The 22,243-nt window shown below is 54.7% G+C and overlaps 3 protein-coding genes across 3 annotated transcripts; 1 reads left to right on the top strand and 2 right to left on the bottom strand.

Annotated features, from left to right (window-relative positions):
* Window positions 1-35: 35 nt before the first annotated feature.
* Window positions 36-8,796, bottom strand: SELP (selectin P). The gene is made up of 17 exons (XM_064148252.1): window positions 8,724-8,796; window positions 6,966-7,355; window positions 6,770-6,877; window positions 6,487-6,669; window positions 4,128-4,313; window positions 3,800-3,985; window positions 3,478-3,663; window positions 3,185-3,370; window positions 2,863-3,048; window positions 2,543-2,728; window positions 2,223-2,408; window positions 1,917-2,102; window positions 1,547-1,732; window positions 1,275-1,397; window positions 863-893; window positions 632-687; window positions 36-401 (listed from the first exon to the last, which is right to left on the bottom strand). Exons 1-16 carry the CDS (start codon window positions 8,794-8,796, stop codon window positions 633-635), a joined length of 2,637 nt encoding a protein of 878 aa, XP_064004322.1. The 3' UTR covers window positions 36-401; window position 632.
* Window positions 8,797-15,108: 6,312 nt separating this feature from the next.
* On the bottom strand, window positions 15,109-16,230 carry LOC135177846 (1-phosphatidylinositol phosphodiesterase-like). The gene is given in 2 exon segments (XM_064148287.1): window positions 15,109-15,321; window positions 15,324-16,230. Coding segments are annotated over 2 exon segments (1,023 nt in total). The 5' UTR covers window positions 16,195-16,230; the 3' UTR covers window positions 15,109-15,169.
* Window positions 16,231-17,416: 1,186 nt separating this feature from the next.
* Window positions 17,417-19,958, top strand: HTATIP2 (HIV-1 Tat interactive protein 2). Its single transcript, XM_064147175.1, has 5 exons — window positions 17,417-17,736; window positions 17,819-17,926; window positions 18,004-18,141; window positions 18,814-18,875; window positions 19,426-19,958. Exons 1-5 carry the CDS (start codon window positions 17,560-17,562, stop codon window positions 19,667-19,669), a joined length of 729 nt encoding a protein of 242 aa, XP_064003245.1. The 5' UTR covers window positions 17,417-17,559; the 3' UTR covers window positions 19,670-19,958.
* Window positions 19,959-22,243: the final 2,285 nt, after the last annotated feature.

Below are 22,243 nucleotides of genomic sequence, written 5' to 3'. Positions count from 1 at the left end.
TCCCCACCCGCACCCACGCAGACGGAGGCGGTTCGTTAGACACAGGCGGTCATTCGTTTATTCAGGGCCCGCTGACATAGCCCGTGGCCAGGAACACGGGGGAGCCGCGGGGTGTCCAGAGGCAGGGAGGCAGCTCCGTGAGGGGACGGGGCTGGCAGAAGGCGATTGAAACGGCCATGGCCCCGGGAGGTGTTCAGGGGTCTTAACACGTGGTGGTGAGGAAGGCAGCTCCACGCCCCGGCAGGGTGTGTGTGTGTGTGTACACTCGGCGTGGGTGCGGTCTCCACCTGGCAACACTGGTCTGGGCTGCAGCCAGAGGGCGTAAGTCCATCCAGGCCGGGGCAGCAGCTCCTGCTGGGGGTGCAGCACCGGGGACGTGGTGGGGTTTGGTCACGGCCAGGCTGGAGTAACAGGAGAGGCGGAGCTGATGTTACCCGCTGCGGCGCAGCGCAGGAAGCAGCTGCGTTCTGCTTCCCCGCCCAAGGAGTATCCCCACCTGGGAGCACCCTGCCCGGAGGACGGCTACCCAGGGGACTTTTCTGCATGTTCCCCCAGCTTCTGCCGGGAGTCACAGTTCCAGCACTCTGCAAGAGCGCAGGGTGCCGAGAGCACCATGCCAGCCAGCGCTCACCTTACAGGTTGGCATCATATGCTGCGTTGGTGAAGATGCCTGGTGATCCTAGATCACTGGAAAACAGACACAAAGGTGTCACCTTCCAAGAGAAGGGCAGGAATGTGAGGGGCAAGGGTTTTGTACAGAGATGCTCCCACTGCATGCACAGGCAGATCTGGATGACAGCAGGGTGACTAGACTGTGATGGCCACAGGGCAGAGCCACCTTCCTGCAGAGCACAGCTCTCACCTGGTAGGGTTCAGGAGCTTCTTCTTCTCCTCTGATAAGTGTCAAAATGTCCACGATGGTAGTACAGAGAGAAAAGAAATAACCAGATCTGTTTAGTGAAGTACTTGAGAAGCTGCAGCAGCAGCATCTGAAACTGAACCAAGTTTGACAAGCACTGCATGGTGTGGGGAGGGGAAGGTGAAACAATTAATACCTTCCTCATTACAATTAAATCCACCCCTGCCCTCCAAACCTGGCTGCTGACACTTCTAGATAGGCAAATTAACAAGCAGGTGTTGCCAGACCAAAGCAATTTGCAACAAATAAGCCGTACAGATCGAGGCAGTTGCACTGTCAAACTCTTCAGACTGTCCCACCCTCCCCTGGGACTGCTAGCTCTCTGGTCTGGGTGCTGGAGGAGATGTTTATGTACCTCTCTCACTGAGCCTCTTGGCAAGGAGGGCAATGAGTGTCCCTGAGAGCACGATGCCAGCTACTGCAAGGGCCGTGCCACTGCTGTAAGCCAGGACTTGCTTCAAGAAGGGCACACCGTCCTCTGAAACAGATCCACACCCACAGGTTAGAAGGCTGTCAGGACTTCACAGTCCCCAAGCTGCTGGAGTTGGAGCTTCCCCCACCATATTTAAGATGTGCTGCAGCAAGCTGGACCCCTGCAGTCCTGGAGGAGCATGGGTCCCACCATACCTGCACAGACAGGACGGTGCCCTGTCCAGTTCCCTGTGGCTGCACACCGGAGCACCTCTGCTCCCATACGCACAAACCCCTCCTCGCAGGAAAAGGTGCAGGTGGAGTTGTAAGTGAAGTTCCCATGCACATGAGAGCAGCTCAGATGGCCTTTGCTGGGGGGGTCCAGCACTGGGCATCTGATGGCTGGAAATAAAGTACAGGGGTAGCATCAGTAGAACAGGACCAGTGGTGGTGGAATGGGGACATGTGGGCTGAGGAGCCAGGGAATTAGCTGCCATGGAGCAGGTGTGGTAAGGGGCAGGGAATGCTGGGGAAAGCACCCTGCTACATCACAGCACTCCCAGGCACGTGTGATCGTGGAGTCTACCTGCACATCGTGGCGCATCACCAGTCCAAATCCCAGTGGCTGTGCACTTGAGGCTCTCTGGCCCCATCAGCACAAACCCTGTTTGGCAGGAGAAGGCACACATAGAGCCAAAGGTGAAGTCCCCGTAGAGGTGGGAGCAGACAGCCTGACCCATTGTGGGTGTGGCCAGTGCGGAGCATTTGATGGCTGCAAGGGTGAAGAGGCACACTTCAAAAAGGGCAAGGAGACAACTCTGTTGGAACCAAGGGGCTGGAGAGCATCAGTCTCAAAGGCAAATAACACTCTGAGCTCTAGCAGTGGCTCTACCTTCACAGTGTGGGGCATCCCTGGTCCAAGTCCCTGTAGCTGTGCATTCTCTGCTGTTTGGCCCTGTCAATGCAAACCCTGTCTGGCAGGAGAAGGAACACGTGGAGCCAAAGGCAAAGTCTCCATAGAGGTGAGAGCAGTTCAGGTCTCCTCGATCTGGAGCACTGAGCACTGGGCAGGTGACTGCTGCAGGAATAGAGATACATTTCAAGCAGGAGCTTGGGTCTTCAAGGCTGAACTCTTCAGCCAAGATGACCAAAACATGGAAGAACATCCTAGGGTCAACCCAAGGCTTGTGAGACCTTGAGCAGCAACTCTACCTTCACAATGTGGGGTATCTCCTGTCCAGGTCCCTGTGGCTGTGCACTTGAGGCTTTCTGGCCCCTTCAGGGCAAATCCCATCTGGCAGGAGAAGGCACATACTGAGCCAAAGGCAAAGTCCTCGTGGAGGTGGGAGCAGTTCAGCTCTCCCTGGTCTGGAGCACTGAGCACTGGGCAGGCAATGGCTGGAGGGTAAATAGGCACATTTCAAGTAGGAGTCTGTGGACTACAAAGCTAAACTGTCAGAATGGATGGACCAAGACAACAGAACATCCCATGGTCACACTAAGGCCTGTGACACTTTAAGCAGCAAATCTACCTTTGCATAGAGGAATGTCCCCAGTCCAGGTCCCTGTGGCCGTGCACTCATGGCTCTGTAGCCCTGTCAGCACAAATCCTGGCTGGCAGGAGAAGACACATGCGGAGCCAAAGGTGAAGTCCCCATGGAGATGTGAGCAGTTCAACTCCCCTCGCTCTGGAGCACTGAGCACTGGGCAGGTGATAGCTGCAGAGGCAGAGAGGCACATTCCAAGCAGGAGCTTGGGGAGTGCAAGGCTAAACTATAGAGGTCAAGTGGCTGGGGTGACACTAGGGTGTTCCCCAGAGATCAGTAACGCTGGGCGTTCTAGCAGCAACTCTACCTTCGCAGTGTGGGGCATCCCCTGTCCAGGTCCCTGTGGCTGTGCACTCACGGCTCTCTGACCCCATCAGTGCAAACCCCATCTGGCATGAGAAGGCACAAGCTGAGCCAAAGGTGAAGTCTCCATGGATGTGAGAGCAGTTCAGCTCTCCTCGGTCTGGAGCACTGAGCACTGGGCAGGCGATGGCTGCAGGGACAGAGATACACTTCAAGCAGGATCCTGGAGTCTACAAGGCTAAACTGTTGGGTCCAAGACCCTGACAGTGACACTGTGTGCTCTAGCAGCAGCTGTACCTTCACAGCGTGGGGCATCCCCCGTCCAGTTCCCTGTGGCCATGCACTCAAGGTTCTCTGACCCCATCAGCACAAACCCCATCTGACAGGAGAAGGCACACATGGAGCCAAAGGCAAAATCCCCGTGGAGGTGAGAGCAGTTAAGCTTCCCCTGGTCTGGAGTACTGAGAACTGGACAGGCGATGGCTGCAGGAATAAAGATACATTTTCAAGCAGAAGCCTGGGTACTACAAGGCTAAACTGCTGCAATTGAAGGATCAAGACTCTTGACAACATCCTAGGGTCAGCCCAAGACTTGTGAGACCTTTGGCAGCAACTCTACCTTCACAGTGTGGGGCATTCCCCGTCCAGGTCCCTGTGGCTGTGCACTCAAGGCTTTCTAGCCCCTTCAGCACAAATCCCATCTGGCAAGAGAAGTCACAAGACGAGCCAAAGGCAAAGTCCTCATGGAGGTGGGAGCAATTTAACTCTCCCTGGTCTGGAGCTCTGAGCACTGGGCAGGTGATGGCTGGAGGACAAAGAGGCACATTTCAGGCAGAAGCCTGATGACTACTAGATAAAACTGCTAGGACCAAGAGGACAAGAGGTTGGGGAACCTCCTAGTGTCACTCCAAGGCCAGTGACACTGTGAGCTCTGGCAGAAGCACTACCTTCACAGCGTGGGGCATCCCCACTCCAGGCTCCTGTAGCTGTGCACTCACGGCTCTCTGACCCAGTCAGTGCAAACCCCATCTGGCAGGAGAAGGAACATGTGGAGCCAAAGGTAAAATCCCCATGGAGGTGAGAGCATCTCAGCTCCCCCCGGTCTGGAGCACTGAGGATTGGGCAGGTGATGGCTGCAAGAGGAAAGCAGGTCTCAGACAGGATAGATGACGTTAAATATAGGCATTAGAGTTGGATCTCAATCAAACATCCCCAAATCTATGGTGATATGTCTCTGATTTTCCTTTCTTACCCAGATGAGTCTCATCTCTTCAAAAACAACAGTACTGTAGTTGCCACAATTATTTTTCTGCCATATGAATGATTTCTGAGGCAGAAGGAGCAGATGATGCTCTGTCAGAGCCCTGTTTATCCTCTGCATTACCCCAGGTCACAGTCCCTCACACAAAGGGTCACTGCTGCTGCTGTCCTGTGTGGCTCCTTGGACTGGAGCAAAGGTCTGCTTCTATTCTCATCACAGTGGCAGGGGGAAGGACATTCAGATGGCTTTAAGGTTGTAGTGAACCAGGATGTGAGGACTGTGACAAACGTAGGAATTATATGCTAGCCTCCTCAGGCTGTGCCTGGGGTGTGCTTTGCTTCATGCCAGGGGCAGCACCCAGTGTTTGCTGGGGTGAGCAACTCCACTTCCAGGTTAGAGCCAGGACATCTAACAGCACCAGCACCCTGCCCAGGACAGAACAGACCCCATTCCCTGCACCATTTGCTTCAGACTGACACCAAAGACTTTTCTTGTCAGACTTTTCCTATCTACTTTACAGGCAAGCCTGGTTTCCCACAGAATCCCCTGAGGTATCTATGGAGGGCCAAAACCTAGCACCAAGGCACACCCCCAGCAAGCTGCCCAGGCTTTGCAATACAAGGGGACCCCCCTCCTAACCCTGCTGGCCATGCACTGCAACCTCAATGCACCTGTCACCTCAAACGCCTCCTGGCAGAAGGCAGACGTGGGGTTGAAGGTGACAATGCTGTGCAGGTGGGAGCAACGACCTTTTGGGGGCATGGAATGGCTGAAGGCAGACAGGGCAGCATTTGAGAACAGGGCAGGCAGCTTCATTCTTCACTGTGCCTGCAGCACCATCAGCCTCATTGCAGCAGGAACTTATGCTTGCTTTTGGTGTAAAACCCAACTGGCAACACTTGCTGACTGATTCATTATCAGCAAAGGTGACTAACTGTCTCATCTAATCCTTTGCAACAACTCATACGTGGAGCCAGCAGAAAAAAAACAACCAGCTGGGAAAGCAAGTCTTTTGGAGCTTGACAAGTCTGGAGCAGGCAGAGTCAGCCCAGCTTGACTGGGGGGACTTGCATAACATTGGGAACCAGCTCCTGATCTGGCCACTACTGGGAATGCTGCCCACAGGACAGTCACATCACATCTCTGTGCCTGTTCCTCTTACTTGCAGAAAGCAAATCCTGAGCTGGACCACAGGCCCAGCTAGCACAGACAGCAGCAGCACCAAATTCAAGGCAGCTTTTTAATTCTTTCTTCTTTTCTCTCTATATATGTATGCATAAACACACACACAGAGGCCCTGCCCACCCTTAACACCTCCTGCCAGGTCACCTAATATGTAGGGGCCCCAGCTGTGTCCTGTGTCTGTGTCAGTCCTCATCTTGTTCCATTTATGTGCAAGGCTGCAGATGTGCCCTGTAGTGCCACAAGCAAGGTGGAGCAGAGCTCTTGCATGCCCCACACATCTCTCTGAGGCACACAGTACCCGGCTACATGTGTTCAAACCACCAACAGGAAGACTTTCCCTGCCCCTGCAGCATGACATACCACAGATTTCTCTCCTTTGTGGCTTCCTGCTTCACTCTGTCCCTCCCAGCTTGCATCTAACCTCATCTTGTGGATCTTTGACATTACACAAGTCAGCCCAGCCCTGCCAAGATACATCCTTCCTCTGGCCATGGGATAGCAGACCCTCTTCACACTTTCCTGAGGACTCCTGAGATGCCAAGAAACTTTCCAAGGTAGATTAGACTGGACTTGGAAAGGTGACGATGGTACCACCAGAGTGAAAGGTGTCAAGGCACTGACCTGCCCCTGCTCTCAGTGCACACAGGGTACTGGTATCTGGCTGATATTCAGGAAACAGGAGCACTGGGGCAGCCAGGGAGAGCAGGAGACTTAGCCAGAGCATGCAGCACCAGGAGCTGCTTCTTCAAAGGGCAGGGGCACAGTAAGTCCAGCCCTTTGCTTGCCTGAGCAGTGCTGGGCACACAGGGCTGGCCCCAACAAAGTATCAATGTCATACCCTTGAGACCCCTAGCCCCTACCTGTGCATGTGGGGGGGTCTGCTGACCACTGCTGGGAAGCCAGGCACCGCAGCGTGCCTGCCCCTTGCCGCTCAAAGCCCTCCTGGCAGCGGAAGGCGCAGGTGGAGTTGTAGCTGAAGTCTCCGTAGGGATGGCTGCAGTTCATGCGCGCTCCCTCTGCCTGGAGCTCGGTGCACTGCACAGCTGGGAGAGAGCACCGCCAGCCCGTTAGGGGCGCCATGAGCTTGGCTGGCACAGCTCAAGCCCTCCGACACGGAGGGAAGGGTGGGGATGGATGGCTCACCGTCCTTGCACTCAGGGCCATGGAAACCAGGGTAGCACTTGCAGCGGTAGCTCCCGATGGTCTCCACGCACTCGCCATGCTGGCTGCATGGGAAGGGCTGGCAGGAGGCTGCACACACACACAGAGATGGTCATCAGGAAGCACTGGCCATTCTGCTGAGGTCCCTAGCCCACCCAGCCCAAGTCCCCACGCTCACCCTGGTAGCACAGTGCCTTTTTCCTTCGGTGGCAGGGCTCGTCATTCCACTTGCCTGACTCCTGTGGCCGCTTGATGTAGATCTCCACGCAGTCCTGGTTGGAGCGGCGGTTGTTAGGCTCCCCGACTGCCCAGTTCTCTGCCTCCTTTGTCAGTGCTTTCTTTGTGCCCACCCAGGTCCAAGTGCCACCCAGCTTGCGGATGCCAATCCAGTAGTAGCGCCCATGGAAGGGCAGACTCTTGTTGAGGTACTCAATCTCCTGCTTGTTCTGGATTGCGACCAGATCAGTGAAGAAGGCCTGGCAATAGTTCCTGGCCTGCTCCCATGTATAGTCCCCTTGGTCACTGTAATGGTATGTCCAGGCACCCACCTCTACCCATGTCACCACACCTGCAAGAGAGGATGAGGTCCAGAATTGACATAGAGAGGATGTGAGCCAGGTCAGGGATGGATTCCTTTGGGACATGAGGGTGAGCTAGATCTGGCATCAGGTACAAGAGACACCAGCAACCAGCCTGGTGAAGAAATGGGACAAAGGGACAAATATAGGCAGGAATGGGACTCTAAGAGTACCTGGACATCTGGGTGGCTCAGGTATGACAGCAGGAGCTGAGGTGGGACAGAACGAGATGGCACCAGGATGAGGAAGGAGAGAGAGATGGGGTGAAGGCTGACACAGATGGCAGCATGGGCTTGGGTGGGCAGTGAACAGGTAACAGGAAAGCCACAGGCAGTGATGCCAAACCCCTGCAATGGCCCCGCTCCATAGCCCTGCTTCCCTGCCTACAAAGTTTTCCCAACAGGGAAACTCCAGCATTGAGATGGTTCCTTCAAGACAATTCCTTCCTTGAGTACAGAAGCATTATCACTTCACTTTTCCTGCTTTACAGTTCTACATGATAGTCAGCTTGGACCAATGAGTATGTCCTCAGCCCCAAAAGCATTTGGACCTAGAGCTGCTCATCTGAGCTAGAGATGGTCTGAAGCATCTTGTAAAATTCCACATTGCAAAACAACATCTTGCAAAAGTCAAGTTCACATTCAGGTCATGCCCACCAACCAGAGATTAAGGGGAACCCACACCCAGAAGTGAAGGACACTCTGCTGAAATCCTGCTCTTATTTACAGCATTTTATACCACAGCTTGATGCAATCAAAGTTTTGTAGCCAACAACAAAAAAAAAAAGGGGCAGCTTCCTCTCTCCTCCCCAGAAGCAGGTATCTCCACAACTGCAGAAAGTGATAAAGGGATGATATCTCCATCTGTGCAGAAAGTGAGACTGGAATCAAAGTTTGCTCCAAACAACTGCCCTGGGGTACCCCACGTCTCAGGAGAGGCATCACACTGTGGTCGTGCAGGCAAAGATCTGAGCATCACAGATTAGCAGTTAATGTAAGGCCTCCCAAATCTAATTAAGGCTCTAGCTTGGTCAAAGATTACTCATTTCTTCTAAGCAAAATCTCCATAATTAGCCTATTTTCCCTCTTGACATGGCAAAGCAGCCACTTCATTAAAAAAAAACAAAACTACACAAAGCTGAGGAAGATATGGCTTCAACAACAACCCTTCTCTTCATCCTCTGAGATTTTGGGGCTTCAGGACAGATATCAGGACACTTTCTGGGAGTCCTCAAGCTCCTACCACTCACCTCCTGGCCCTCACTACCTCTCTAGTACAGCTCAGGGCAGCCACTCTGCCATGCTCACACACCTCATCCTCAAACCAATAAGGACCAAGGGAGCCCTTCTGCTATGTACCTGTCCTCTTCTGTCTCTTTCCTCCAGCTCCACCACTAATACCCTCTCTGTAACAGAGCTCAAGCTCATTCATTTAATTCAGCCTTATGTTAGTTCTCCCTGTCCCACCTGGAGCTGAAGCCTCAGGTGGATGCTGTTTGCCTGTGTTTGGACCCTAGCTCCCTGGCAGCCCCCAGGCCTTCCCTCCAGGGTGGTGCTCAGCACCTGCCACACTCGGGGTGCCTTTGCTTTTTTGTTTTCCCCTCAGTACTAAATCTCAGCTTCCTCTTGATGCTTCTGCATTTGCCTCTGTTCCTTAGCTCAACTACAAAAGGTTTTGAGAAAATAACCCATTTCATTGAAGACCTCTACAGACAAGGTAGGCACCAGCAGGTCTTGCTTTGTGCCATGCCAACATGTGAAGGAAATATCCTATTCTGGTTTCTTTTGCTGATGCCAGCTAGCAGCTTTAACTCTGCATGGTGCTGCCTCAGCTGTACTCCCGGTCCTTACACCTGAGGGTCCTCAAGCTGCATCTGTGCCCAGCTCTGAAGCAAGGGCACAGATGTAGGCAGTGGGTAGAGCTGCTGCTGCCTTTCTCCAGTTTGTGGTACAACTCACTGGCTGCCCTTGTCACGGGTGTGTGACTGATGAGCCCCCAAAATAACATCACTGTCTTTCCCCACTTTCCTGGGCCTGCAGCCTCCTTGACAGTAGGGAGTATGCTGGGAGTACCAAGCAGGTAGTATGTGGCTTACCCCATGTGACAGCAGTGATGCCCAGGTAGCAGATGCCACAGAAGCCCAGAGCACACGTTGTTCCAGCAGACCGCCGTCCTGCAGCAGTGCCCTGCATGCCAGGGAAGGAGGCATGAGCATGCACCTCCCGCAGGGGCTCGCACACGCTGCTTTGCACCCACACTGCTTCCAGTCGGTCTGGGTAGCCATAAGGGCACATTGCTTGTGCCAGCTCACATACAGGCATGTGCAGTACAACCAGTACAGATCTTCTGCAGAAAGAGCACCCCCACCCCGAGAGGGACTTTGGGGAGGCTGTGTCCACAGCACAGCTGAGCAGTGGGGGGAAGCTGTGACAGCAGTGCTGTTCACTCCTGAGGAGCTCTTAAGCCCAGGCTATGCCCTGTGTCCCCTGCTCTTCCCTGCCCAGCCAAGGCTGGCATTTGCCTCCACAGCAGCAGTGCCCTAGGTGCCTGGCATAGTCTCACTGCCCAGGGCAAGGTCTCTCCAAGACAGCCTGTGTCCCTAATGTGGGTTCCGGCAGTGACACCAGCTCCTGCTGGTCTCAGCTCCTGTGACCCACCCACAGCCTTGCCCTCCCCTAACACCCTTTTCCAGACAGACCCCAACTCAGCCACAGGGAAAGGAGCAGGACCTACCATGTCAATGCCACAGACGGCACCTTGCCCAGTCACCAGCAGCACCAGGCACTTCTGGCCCTCAGCAAGCAGCGGGGCTCACACTTCCTCCTGATAGCTCCCTGCCCTTGGCCTCTTCCCCTCCCACCCCAGCCCCGCTGCCAGCCCGCATCCTGCCCTGTTCCCTTGCCTCTCCCCTAAGGCCTTTCTCATCTCCAGAGCCCCTGCTCTAAGCCTGGGGCCAGCGAGGGCAGCCCTGGCCATGGCCATGATGCAGGAGCTGAGTGTATCCCCAAGCTGCCATGAGAGCCAGCCTGCCCCACCCCGAGAAGGTGCAGAAGTACCCAGCTCATGGCGCCATGGGCACCAAGACTTCTCTGACCTACCATGTCCAAGTCTCAGTGCCCACCCTGGCAGAGGACGGCAGAGGGACGGGTGTGACGAGCTCCCACAGGGACTGAGCAGAAGTGTGGCTCGCAGCCGCCTGGCTCCTCTGCCGGATGCTCTCCTCACTCGCAGGCTTTTTGCTCTGGCTGGGAATCTTCATATACCCTTTAAAAACAGTTACTTGCACAATGTATTTTCCTGTCTTTGCCTGTAAGTCTTTATGAGAAAGGTCCAGGAACATGCCAGAGGAACTTCCCCTGAGTTGTTAATATCCTTTATGAGCCTTCACTGATGCTTCAGGAACAAGCCTCACTGTGTCCATCTCCCCTTTGGTCACTCTTGAATCATGAAAAAGCTTTCCTTAGCCCGTTCTGCTTCTAAGTAAAATTGCTCTTGGCAGGGTTTGCTGCAGGAAGTATTCTCCTCACTTCTAATTGAAGCCAAAGTGAGACCCATACAGGCCACAAGCATTTTCCAGTTCCAAAGAAATTGATGCTGCTCCAGTGAGACTCATGCTAGACAAAAGGAGGAACCCATCCCATTACAATGACTTTATACTTGGCCAATGTAAATAAAACTCAGTTCCCGTCTCTGGATATCTTCCTTGCAAATGTTTCACTGCAGTTAGTCTATTTTTGTGGAATTGCTAATGATGGACCTTTATGTCCAGTAATTCTGGAGTGCAGGCTTCCTAGCAGCTCATATGCAGAGGCACAATGACAGCAAGGGAAGAAGCACCCAGGTGGGAAAGGAGGCTATGGAAGACCTGCTGGGGCAAGGAGAGCGTCTCCAAAAGCTGAAAGTCTCTTGGGCAGGATGGGAGCTGCCTCTTCCAACAGTGAGAGACCAGCTGTAAGCCAGAAGTGTGCTCTGGGTTTAGAGTCTTGGTGAGGAGCAGGCTGTGTCCCTGCCAGTTTCACTTCTGCTGCAACCTGGCATGGCAGGGCAGAGCAGTAGAAAAAAAAATACCCCCACCTTTATTTTTGTAACTACAAATAGTATCTGGTATTGCTTTAAAAACAGAAAGGTGGCTGAGATCCAGAAGCTATCACCGTGAAGGGCAGGATGTGGCCAAGTTCAAAGCTGTTTGTGGGAACCAGTACCCCATGCCCACAGATACCTGGGTTTAGAGAGGAGGTCCTGCTATGCAGTATTGAGGGTTGTTTTGCCGGTAGTGGGAAAGAGCATGCATGGTGGGAGGGAGAGAAGGCTCAAATCAGATCTGGTGGGAGCTGGCTAACCACCAGGATTTTTTTCACATCTCAGGTGGTTTCCAAGACTGGCTCCCAAGGAAGGATTCAGGATGCTGCAGGGCATTTGCTTCCCACTGGGTTCCTGCTGCCCTGCTTGCCAAGGAAGGGCCCATCCCTGCTTTAGGGACTGAGCAGCACAAGGATTTCTCAGGAAGCAGGATGGTGCATCATTCCTCCTCTCCCACTCCCACTCCAATCACCCCTCTGAGAACACAGTGGGAGCTGCAAGTCAGGGCTTCACTCTGCAGGGGCTCAAAGGAGCAGGTGCAATCACACTTTCCTGTCTCACCTCCTCACCATCCCACTGGGCCCAGCAGGGATCTGGAATGGAACATGCCTCCTCTGCTATGCCCTGCTCCTAAACCACAGATGGAAGTGATGCTTTTTCATGAAATCCCTGCCACAGGCTGTATCTGTGGGGAAGAGGTATGGGTGTCCTACACATGCCACCTCCAAACCAGTGCTGAGGGTGCTGTGCAGCTGGCAGGGTTGAGCAACTCGCAGGCTGTGACCACGGGGCTTGCCACGGGGAAGCAGCTCAGCTGTTGCAGCCACTGCTGCCCACTCGGGCCGATGCGCTGCTACCTGTCCACATGCTGGGCCGTGCTGTGGGTACAGTGCTGTGGGCATGGTGCTGTGGGCAGGGCTGAGTATGATGCCTGCACAAGTATCCCAATAGTGCTGGGAGCACACAAGCAGTGCTGCAGAGCCCCAGAGCCAAGGCCAGGCTGTACTCTCCATTGTGTCAGGAGGCAGTATCCAGGACCCAGTGGAGTGAGACCCTGGGGGATACGGGGTGCATGGGACACCCCCATCACCAGCACAGCACGAACACCACCTCCACCCGACCTCCCACCCCCAAGAAGCACGTGTGTTGTTTTCCACAGAGGCTCCTGCCCCAGCATGCCACAGCCTGTTCCCCTCCTTCTGCAAACCACAGAGGAACCGAGTCACCCTGGCACAGCCTATCTGGCTCAGCTGTCACTGGTAGTACAGTGGGTACCTTCCTGGGGAGTCCCTGCTCCTCTCATCCCTGCCAACAGGGAGGCTCAGCAGCCCACTGGAGTGAGGAGGTATCCTGTGTAACCCCTACAGGAGTGTGACGTGGTGTTGGTGAGCATCCATATCCTGCTGAGGCCCTGCTCCTGCTGTGCCCCCACTCCATCCTGAGGGCCAATTTGCCTCTCCCTGAGTCCTGCAACACTCTGATAAGCAGAGGCTTTGGAGGTACCTCCTGAACACAGGCAGAGGACAAGGCTGTCCAACCCAAAAGGTCAAACCCTTTGAGCATGTCTTCCAGTATGAAGGTTTCCACAGCCCAAGGCAGGCAGGAAGAAGTGCCTGACAAAACTTTTCCTCACAGTTTGAAAGTGTTTGTCCACACAGAGTTGCTCTATTCAAGTATCATCCTGGCTAGGAAGAGGTGAGATGCAAAGATTAGCTGGGGCAAGAAGGATGGGGATTCTTCCACCACATGAGCCATGACACCCCTGCAAAGACCCTATGGCACTGGGGTGCAGAGGCAAATCACTGATGCCCACCCCACAGAGTCCTCCTCAGAGATGTTTCTTTGATAGTGGCTATAAGGCAGCTTTCTGCTGTGTACCCTTCTGCCACCACACTGGTGATAGCCTTTTTGCTGGGTACTGCTGCCAGCTGGGTACTCCTGCCCATGCTGCCTGCCAGCTCCCTTGTGTGTGGCACAGATAAGAGTTCACCAAACAGGATGTCAGGGATGTAGATAACACTGAAGTTATTTTACTGCTGGTGTGGTAAACAAGCAGCTCTGCCCGCCCCGGGGAATCCCAGATGGCACCTCTGCCTTACCAGCAAACCAGGGCACAGGGTGGGTACAGGGAGCTGTGAAGCTCCCAGGATGTGCCACATCCAGCAGCAGCCCTGCAGCCCTAAGTTATAACAGAACTACCCAGCCTTCAAAGCCACTCCGGAGAACTGTGACTGCTCTGCCTGTGCCCTGCCAGCTCTCTGTGGCACCAAGTTCCTGGAGGGCAGGGACAGGCCACCAACCTGTGTGGCCCTCCCAGCAAGAGAGTGCTAGCTAGAGCCATCACACTGGATCAGCACATAGGCAACAGCATCGGGCAGTGGCCACAGGCATCCCAGACATTGCTATCACTTTTGTCACATGTCTGGTTTAATGCAGAGAATTCAATCTTCTCCTGTCTTACAAAGCAAGCCCAGAGACAGAGTCTTATTTTTGTTACCTCTCTCACCTTCTGCATGCTATCACCTGATCCCCTCCCACTTGGCTTCTGGCAGCATGGGCTCTGTCCTCCCCTAGTCCCCAGAAAGAGCCACCACAGCCTGACCAGTGGATGAACACACTGAGCACTGAGAGCTGTGACTCCAGCCAAAGCCAACCCCTGTGGAGCAAATAAGGTGTTCTTCTCCACCCAGGAAATCCTGTGGCACCTCCTCCAGCAGTAACTGAGCCCAGCTGTGTTTCTGCCCAGAACAGCATTCTTGAGGGCGTTCTTCACCTTTTGGCAGGCCGTGCCTGAGCTTTCCTCTTCTCTTTCTCACCTCCCTGCTTCAGCATGGCCTGCAGTTTCATGCTTCTCCTGTAGGATCTTGGTTATTCTTTTTGCTCCAAGGAACTATTGCCAGTTTCTTTAAATTGCTGATTTAATTGCTGCAGGTAGAGCAGGTGCTGGAACAACATGCATTTTAAGGTCCTTCTTACTTCTCATCCACTTTGCTCTTGTAAATCTACAACATGCCCTCTTCTTGCTGTTGCAAACTGTCAGGCTTTGCCCTGTGCAGTACTCCCCAGGTGTATGACCCCATCTGAATCACTGCTGCTGTGGCCATCCTTCTCTCTGTGCACCGACTTGGTGCATGCTGAAGATGCCTCTCTCTAATGGTCTTGGCTTTTGGGGCAAGCCTCTGCAAGAAAAAAACAAAAGCTAAAATAGCAAGAGAAAGAAAGTTACAAGCCATTTGTTGTCACCTCTGGCATTAATTTCTCCTCCTTCTCTATTCCCCCACAGCTCTGCTTTAAGAGCAAGACAGAAATGAACACCAATGCAAGTGTGCTTCAGCCACAGGCAGAGTGGTAGAGGCTATTTCATAAGTGAACAGCAAAAGCAAGAGTTCATTTCTGCTGTGAAATGGAAAGACCAACTTAGGGAGTGCTTCCCTAGCTTCTGTTTATTTTTGTTTACCCTTGGAAGGAAAATGATTGTTTTGCAGAGAGGCACTTCAGGTGGACTCACCAGCCCAAGAAGAAGAAAGGCAGGACTTTCCCCTTCCACCCATCCTTGCTGCTTTGCTGGGAACTTGGTTGGTGCAGCCATGCACTGGGACTCTCAAGAGACAGTGTTGAGCATGGGGCAGCTACTCTGTGCTGACCACAGCTTCCAAGTCTCCTCTGTCAGCCCTGGCACTGTCTCACTGCAGTTATGTGATGGCTTCCCGGCACTCGGCCAGAACTAGGAACCTGCTTTTGCTTTACAGGTGCTGATGTCCTTCGGCAGAGGCATGGTGCCGGCAGCAGCATCCGTCCCGATGGACATCGGCGTGGGTAGTGAGCAGATCTGTGCCTCCTGTGGCGCCTGTCCCCTCTGCTGCAAGGGCGCCTCAAGGGTACCGTGGGGGTGCCAGGAGCTGCCTCGATATGTCTGCTAGCCCACGGAGCATTGCTTTCCATGATGAGCCGGAGGAGCCCTGCCCCAGGGAAGTCCATGATGACCACCCCCCAGCGCATGGGCTGCCCCCTCCGGCACTGCAGGTGCTGGTAGCAGCGAGGGTTCACGAAGCGGGCCACATCCTCGGGGCAGGTGAAGAGTCCGTTGCCAGACAAGAAGGTGAGATGAATGGTGGTGTGGTCCCCACCAGCTGCCCTCTCCAGGTGCTGCCGTGCCCGAGCCCACTTGCGCTCCAGTGAGAGCACATTCCATGCGTCACTGATGCTCAGCTGCTCATAGGGGATGCCCAGCACCTCCCGTGTCAGTGCCTCCAGCACCACGATCTTGCCCCGCACCTGGCCCAGCGTTGGCACTTCCTCTCTGCACCACACGTGGTCCTGTCCCTCCTCCAGCAAGCAACGGTGTAGCCAAGTGGCAAATCCAGGCCGAGAGAAGATGGGCAGCTCCTCCTTGATGCGCATGAGCACAGCCTCACCAGGGTGGGCACGGAGGAAGTCCAGGGTGCGGCGCAGGACTCCTCGCAGACTTGCCCGCTGAAAGGTGCAGAGGTGGTAGACGTGCAGCTCGCCCCGCACGAGCTTGCAGCGCACATCCAGAAAGCGGACACCAGCTACCAACTGGGCCTCCAGGCCCCAGCTCTGGCAGCGAAGGCGACGGCCACCAAACAGGCTGAGGGAGTCATGGGTGCCAGGGATGGAGAGGTGGGAGAGGGGCAGAGCATCAGGAAGCCCTGCCATCCAGTCAGGGCAGCAGGCTGCTGGCTGGGATGTGCAGTCAAATGCCACACTACGCTGGCACTGCTCCTCCATGTTGCTGGGAGGAGTCCTAAGGCTTGGTCAGCTCCACCAAACCCTGCCCTGGAGGAGAAGCAGAACATGAGCAGTAGAAGCACTGCACAGCCTCTGTGAATCCAAATCCTGCCCCTCCCCAGCAGTATCCCCACCATCCCATGAAACGCCGCAGCATACCACATGCCCCACACATACTGCTCACAGTCCAATACTATCTCACTATATGGTTTCCTTCCTACTCTCAAGCAGTTGTCCCACTACACCTGAACCTCAGTGCACCCCAGACCCCCACCCCTCCTGCACCCACCTGGATTTGTCTGTGGCTGTGGAGGGCAGGCCTCTGGATGGGGTGCCTGCCGTGAGTGCCAGCGGCACAGTGGCAGGTGGAGCGGGATGCTGACCATTAAGCCAGTGATGGTCATGACGCGCATCCTGCTTCGCAGTGGCACGTGCGCCAGGGATTCATCCTCAGCCCTTGGCAAAAGAGAGCACTCAGCAGACACGCCAGGCAAGAAAATCGCCTGGCTGATCCTGAAAGCAGCCATTCCGCACCTCCCTCCCCAGGAATCAGGACAAACGGGATTGGGGTGCCATGCGGCCCCTTGACGCTGCTTGTGCGAGAGGCTGTGCAGAGTTCCTGGGTGTCTGCTCCAAAGCCATACCCTGAATTGACCTGTCTTCCCCCTTGTGATGACTGCCATTGTTCCTGTCAGAGGGACAACATCCAGGCAGGGTCCTGGTGCAGATCTGCTTGTCAGCACACCCCGAGACCTCCTCCGTGAGGGTCACCCGAGAAGTAGGCTCCATTATCTTGCTCTTCTCACCGGAATCGCCATGGCCAGGCTGCTCCCGCAGGGCAGAGATGGGGTGGGAGCCCCATGGCTATGGCCGGGTGCTCCCCGGTGCCCGCAGGGAGGTGACACCTCCTGCTCAGGGGACACAGCTACGAGGCACCCTGGTAGCAGCCCCGTCTGTGCATCCCTCCCCGGACACATCCCCTAGGTCTGAGCAGAGCGCACTGAGATCCTCTGGTGACTCTCAGCCATGGGCACTTCCCCCGCAAGGACACCGGACGGTGAGACAGGACGAGGGGTACCACCAGCCGCCTTTCCCTGCGCGTTGGGAGGAGCAGCGGGGCACGGGGTGGTCTCCTGGGGCACTGATCGGGGGCGATAGGGACCTCGCCCCCTCCCTCGGTAACCTCCCGCGGCCCCTCACACAGCTCTCGAGGTTACGATCAAGCACAGGGCGCGGCACTGCTGCCTGCGTTTCTGCGTCGCCACCGCCCGGTGGAGCGCGGCTCGGCTGGCCCGGGGGCGGAAGCCAGGACGCGGCAGGGCGTCCGCTCCCCGCCCGGTTTCGCCCTGCCGCCGGTCCCTCAGCATGGCGGCTACGGCGGCTGGTGGCGGTAGCGGCCAGACCTGCTTCGTGCTGGGTGCCTCGGGGGAGACGGGCCGGGTGCTGCTGCGGGAGCTGCTGTCCCGGCGCCTCTTCGCCAGGGTGACGCTGGTCGGGCGGCGCCGACTGAACCTGGCCGAGGAGGACACGGGGGTGGCCGTGGTGCGCGGGCCCGGGGGTCCTGGGGGCAGGGGGCAACGAAGGGCGGCCGGGGCGGGTGCGCTGACCCTCGGCCTCCCCGCAGGAGCAGGCGGTGGTGGACTTCGAGCGGCTGGGCGAGCACGCTGCCGCTTTCCAGGGGCACGACGTCGGCTTCTGCTGCCTGGGCACCACCAGGGCCAAGGCTGGCGCGGTGAGTGGAACCCCAGGGGCAGGGGCTTCTCCCGCCCGTTCTCCGCCGTGCTGACCCTCCTCTCCATCACCCCGCAGGACGGCTTTATCCGTGTGGACCGAGACTACGTTGCGCAGGCCGCGGAGCTGGCGCGGGCAGGGGGCTGCAAACACTTCGTGCTGCAGTCCTCTCGGGGAGCAAACCAGCACAGCCGCTTCCTCTACCTCCGTGTGAAGGTGAGGGGCAGCTGGGGTGGGCTCCTCCTGGGACGCTGGGCAAGGAAGCAGGAGCGGGTGTCAGGAGATGCAAATGGCTCTCAGGGTCCTCCTGGTGCTGAGGACGAGGGGGTAAGGGAACGGTCCTGGTAAGACAGTCATGTGGCTGGCTTCATCCAGAGCAGCAGCACCCATATGCAGCATCTTCAAAGCACTGGAAACATCTGCTGGGTTCTCCAGCCCAGCCCTAAGATGGGATGGCTTCTCAGGGTAGAGAGCAAACAGGCTCCTCAGGTGGGACCATGCCCATTGAGAAAGGCTTTTTCCTCCCGTATGTTATCTGCTGCAGCCCCCAGCACCTGCAAGACACTCTGCTGCCTGGCGGTGTCTTGTGCCAAGATGCCCAGGCTGGACACTTTGTCCAGATGCTGTCTCAGGAGTGTCCAGTTGCAGTTAGGAGGATGATTGCAAGGGTGTGCTGCTGACCAGCAGTCATTGTCCACTCTGGACGCTCCTTCCATGCTGCCTTCTTGAGAGCTGCTCTCTGCCCAGATGGTGCCTGGCCTGTACTAGTTTGCATTGGCATTGGCATTCCCGTGTCTCAGCAGCTCTCTTATGCCAACTGGTGGGGTAGCAGGAATGGTGTTTGAAGTTCTGCTTGTCTCCTTTCATCCTGCCCAACTGCTCTGACAGGGAGAAGTGGAGAACCTGGTCCAGGCTGTTGGTTTTGATCGTTGTACCATTCTCCGACCAGCGTGAGTAGTGGTGGAGGAGGGAGGGCACAGGACTCAGGTGGAGAGTAGCCAAAGCAGTGGACTGGGATGTGGAGAAAGCAAGAGGGGATGCATAAGAGGAAAACTGGGAAGTGGAGAAGGGCAACAGCTGCAAATGCAGCTCTTGGATGAGCACAGCTTCCCAGTGCAAGAACACTGTTTGCCTGCAGACTGTCCCAGTGGTAGTGTCACAGGCCACATAAGGAGCAGAGGCTTGGGTTGAAAGCAGAGATTGAGGGAAATAAGTCACAGCTTATCTCTACACAGTCTTTGACTTCTAGCTGTGTCCAGGCTGTATTGTGCTCCCACTTGCCTGCAAGAATTGGCATCTTTATTTTGATAGCACTGTAGGGAAAGGAGCTTAGTGTCCCAGGGCTCAGTTCAGTGACATTTCAGACCCCTGCCAAAGCTCCATACCCTCCATGTGGGTTTAGCAAGCTGGGCTAGGCTCCTGTTGGAAGTGGAGGAACCAGTCTAGCTTTTCCCTGGGAGATAGCTTGAGCCTGACCCACTTTACCTCCTCACTCCGCAGGGTGCTGCTGTGCAAGCGTCAAGAGTCCCGGCCCATGGAGTGGGTGGCCCAGCAGTTTCTGGGTGTTATGGCTCGAGTCTTCCCCACTGCTTACTCAGTACCTGTGGGAACAGTTGCCAGGGCTATGGTGGCCTGTGTACTGCAGCCAGGCAAGGGGAAGGTAGAGGTGCTGGAGAATGGAGCCATCCACGAGCTGGGAAAGGCAGTGCCACAGCAAGGCAATTTGAGCAAAAGCGATGGGTAGGAAGAAGCTCAGTTCATCGTTCTGATGCTCTTCTGGGCCGAGGATGAATGCACATGTAGGGAAGGAGCAAGGTGCTTGCAGGCTAATGTGGAGGCAGAGGTGCACTTCTTTGCATGGCAGCTAATTCTGTGAAGTGATCAAACATGCAGGTGCTGGCTGGTGGGTGAGGAGCAAGAGTGTTCTGTGCCGCCTGAATCCAGCATGTGAATCCGTGTGAAAATGGTGCAATCTGGGCAATTTCCTGATTTCAGGCCTTGAATAAAATCCTATGACTGGTCTGTTGATGGCATCTTTGTGTCAAAATTGTGTTTGTCTCCTGCTCATTGTCATCTGCTTGCAGACTATCTTTTGGTGACACTTCAAGGAATGCATATGGGCAAGTAGTGGTGCTGCAGACAGACGCAGGAAAGCAGAGACAACAGACAGCTGCCTGTGCTGGGGCTGCATCCTGTAGAGCACACGGTGGCACCAGTGCTACTTCGATTGTGGAGCTCCTGGAAGCTAAGCAGCAGTGGCTGATAGGGCTGGGGTGCTGGCTCTGCCACAGTAGGTCTCTGCAAACACACAGCGTGAGCTTTGTCCTCACAGATCTGCTCTGGATGCAGAGGGGCTGCTACTGGGATGCTGCTGTTCAGATCCAGGCTGTCACATTAATACATGTAGTGGCATAAACACCTTGCAAACACCTGCCACCACTGGCTTCTCTGGGCTTTCCTTAGGGACGTGAGTGAACCAGAGCTCAGCCCTCTTTCCCAAGGGTGATCTGTGTGTGTTAGAGATGTGGCCAGGCAGCCCTGTGCATATCTCAGGGATCAGCTCGCCCCTGTTCCATGTCGTCTGGATACTGGGTGAGGAGCAGGTTCCTGCTGTGGACACAGAGCAGGTATAAGAGCAGTTCCATGTCCCAGCTGCAGCCCTGGCTGTTCTCAGGCCTTGTGCTTGGGGTCATGGAACTTGGTGGCTCCACAGCTGGGACACAGGACTTACGTGACTCCCGAATTCCCAGCTGGCCAGAGTCCCAGTGCTCTGGGTAATGCTGCTTTCCAGGGTTTTCTCCTCTTTGACCCCACCCGTGGCTCCTGTGTCAGTGACTTGGATGCAGCAGAGAGTCGGGATCCCCTGTCTCCTTCCTTGTACACAAGCGTTTTAATCTTCAGCTCAGAAGCCTGGTGGAGGCAGTGGGATGGTGTAATCTCCTTCTGTGTCTTACCGATGTGATTCCTGAACCATGCACAGTTTAGAGGTACTGTGGAGCTGAAAGTACTTAACAGACTGTCCTGGTGAGAGCAAAAGCAGTAACTTTGAAGTAATACTTCATGTCGAAAGGGAAATGAGTGGTAGGCTGGCCTTAACAAAAGTCATCTGCAGGGGAGTAGAAACAAATACTCGAAGTGGCAAGACCTTAAAGGAAGTGAGAATTGCATACAGATGATGGGAGATTAAAATAGAAAATAAGCTCTGGAGAGTTACATGTGAAAGACAGGCCATGGGTGATTCAAAGAAAGCATCCTGAAGGCACAAAATTAATCATGACTGAGAAGCAGAAGGCTCACCAGAGTCCTGGGGACAGGATGTCACTGGGCTCTATGAGAAGGAAAAGAGCCATCATGGAAAAGCTTGGTGATTTACTTGTGCTGACCTTCGCTGTGGAGCTCACACTAGGTTCATTCCTTAGGAGACAAGCATTTGCTTGAGTGTCCCAAGGCACTTTGGGGGGGGGAAGGGGAAGGGAATTTTAACCCCATTTTTAGAACACAGTTCAACATACGCTAAAATGAGTACTCAGATGAACTGCCAAATACTCTCCTGGGTGAGAATTATTACAGTGATTCCTCTACCAAAAGGGCAATGTTGTTAAGTATGATGCTAATTTTTTGTTTTGAAGTTCCAGTGGGAACCAGGAAACTGCAAAGCAGTGAGGCTACCTTCTATAAAAGGCAAGTTGTTAGAAAGAATAATAAAATCTTGAAATAACAGAGCCCAGGATAACTCTGGTGTAATGGGAGATTCCAAGTGGCTTTTGAGGGGGCAGTTGCAAGGCCCAAACCTAGAGCGCTCTTGGAGGAAACCAGCTATTGTGTACACAAGATAATCTGGTCCTTGGAGTGCACTTGGAGCTCCAAAAAGCTCTCCCAGAAGGCTCTTAAAAGAAATTAAGCTGTCGTGGGAAGAAAAGGAAGGTCTGGGTAGTTTCTTATTGGAAATATTTTCTTTGCACTCAAAGCTTTGAAATGCACAAACTAAACATTTCTTACTGGACAAAGGTCTATGGAAAATAGAAGCTATTTCTGTGTCACCCTGGATTCTGCTCAGTGCTACATGGGTTCTTTTCAATGTTTCAGGTCAGTTCATGCTAAAAAGCACAGCTGCAATCCCAGCTTCCTTCTTACCCTCTGGCATGAAGCTTTGTTGCTCATTTTTGACTTCAGTTTCCCCAGCCTGTTTGGTGCATTCATTAAACCCTCACCCTGGGGCTGCCAAAGAGTTTGTAGATCACTGAACTGTGGCAGAGCCACAAGACCAGGAGATTGACCCACTCAGGCTGAAAGAGGTAAAGTAGGTAAAAGTCTTCAG

Source organism: Pogoniulus pusillus, chromosome 8 (genome assembly GCF_015220805.1).
Source record: "Pogoniulus pusillus isolate bPogPus1 chromosome 8, bPogPus1.pri, whole genome shotgun sequence".
Lineage (NCBI taxonomy): Eukaryota > Metazoa > Chordata > Aves > Piciformes > Lybiidae > Pogoniulus > Pogoniulus pusillus.
The sequence above is the reverse complement of the archived record's forward strand: the minus strand, read 5'-3'. Positions and strand labels throughout refer to the sequence as shown.

Coding starts and splice junctions, on each gene's coding strand:
- HTATIP2 (XM_064147175.1), top strand. CDS start 17,560: ATGGCGGCTACGGCGGCTGGTGGCGGTAGCGGCCAGACCTGCTTCGTG. Junction 17,737..17,818: donor AGGACACGGGGGTGGCCGTG/GTGCGCGGGCCC, acceptor GCCTCCCCGCAG/GAGCAGGCGGTGGTGGACTT. Junction 18,876..19,425: donor TGTACCATTCTCCGACCAGC/GTGAGTAGTGGT, acceptor CTCACTCCGCAG/GGTGCTGCTGTGCAAGCGTC.
- SELP (XM_064148252.1), bottom strand. CDS start 8,796: ATGAATGAGCTTGAGCTCTGTTACAGAGAGGGTATTAGTGGTGGAGCT. Junction 6,878..6,965: donor AAAGGCACTGTGCTACCAGG/GTGAGCGTGGGG, acceptor GTGTGTGTGCAG/CCTCCTGCCAGCCCTTCCCA. Junction 688..862: donor AAGCTCCTGAACCCTACCAG/GTGAGAGCTGTG, acceptor TCTGTTTTCCAG/TGATCTAGGATCACCAGGCA.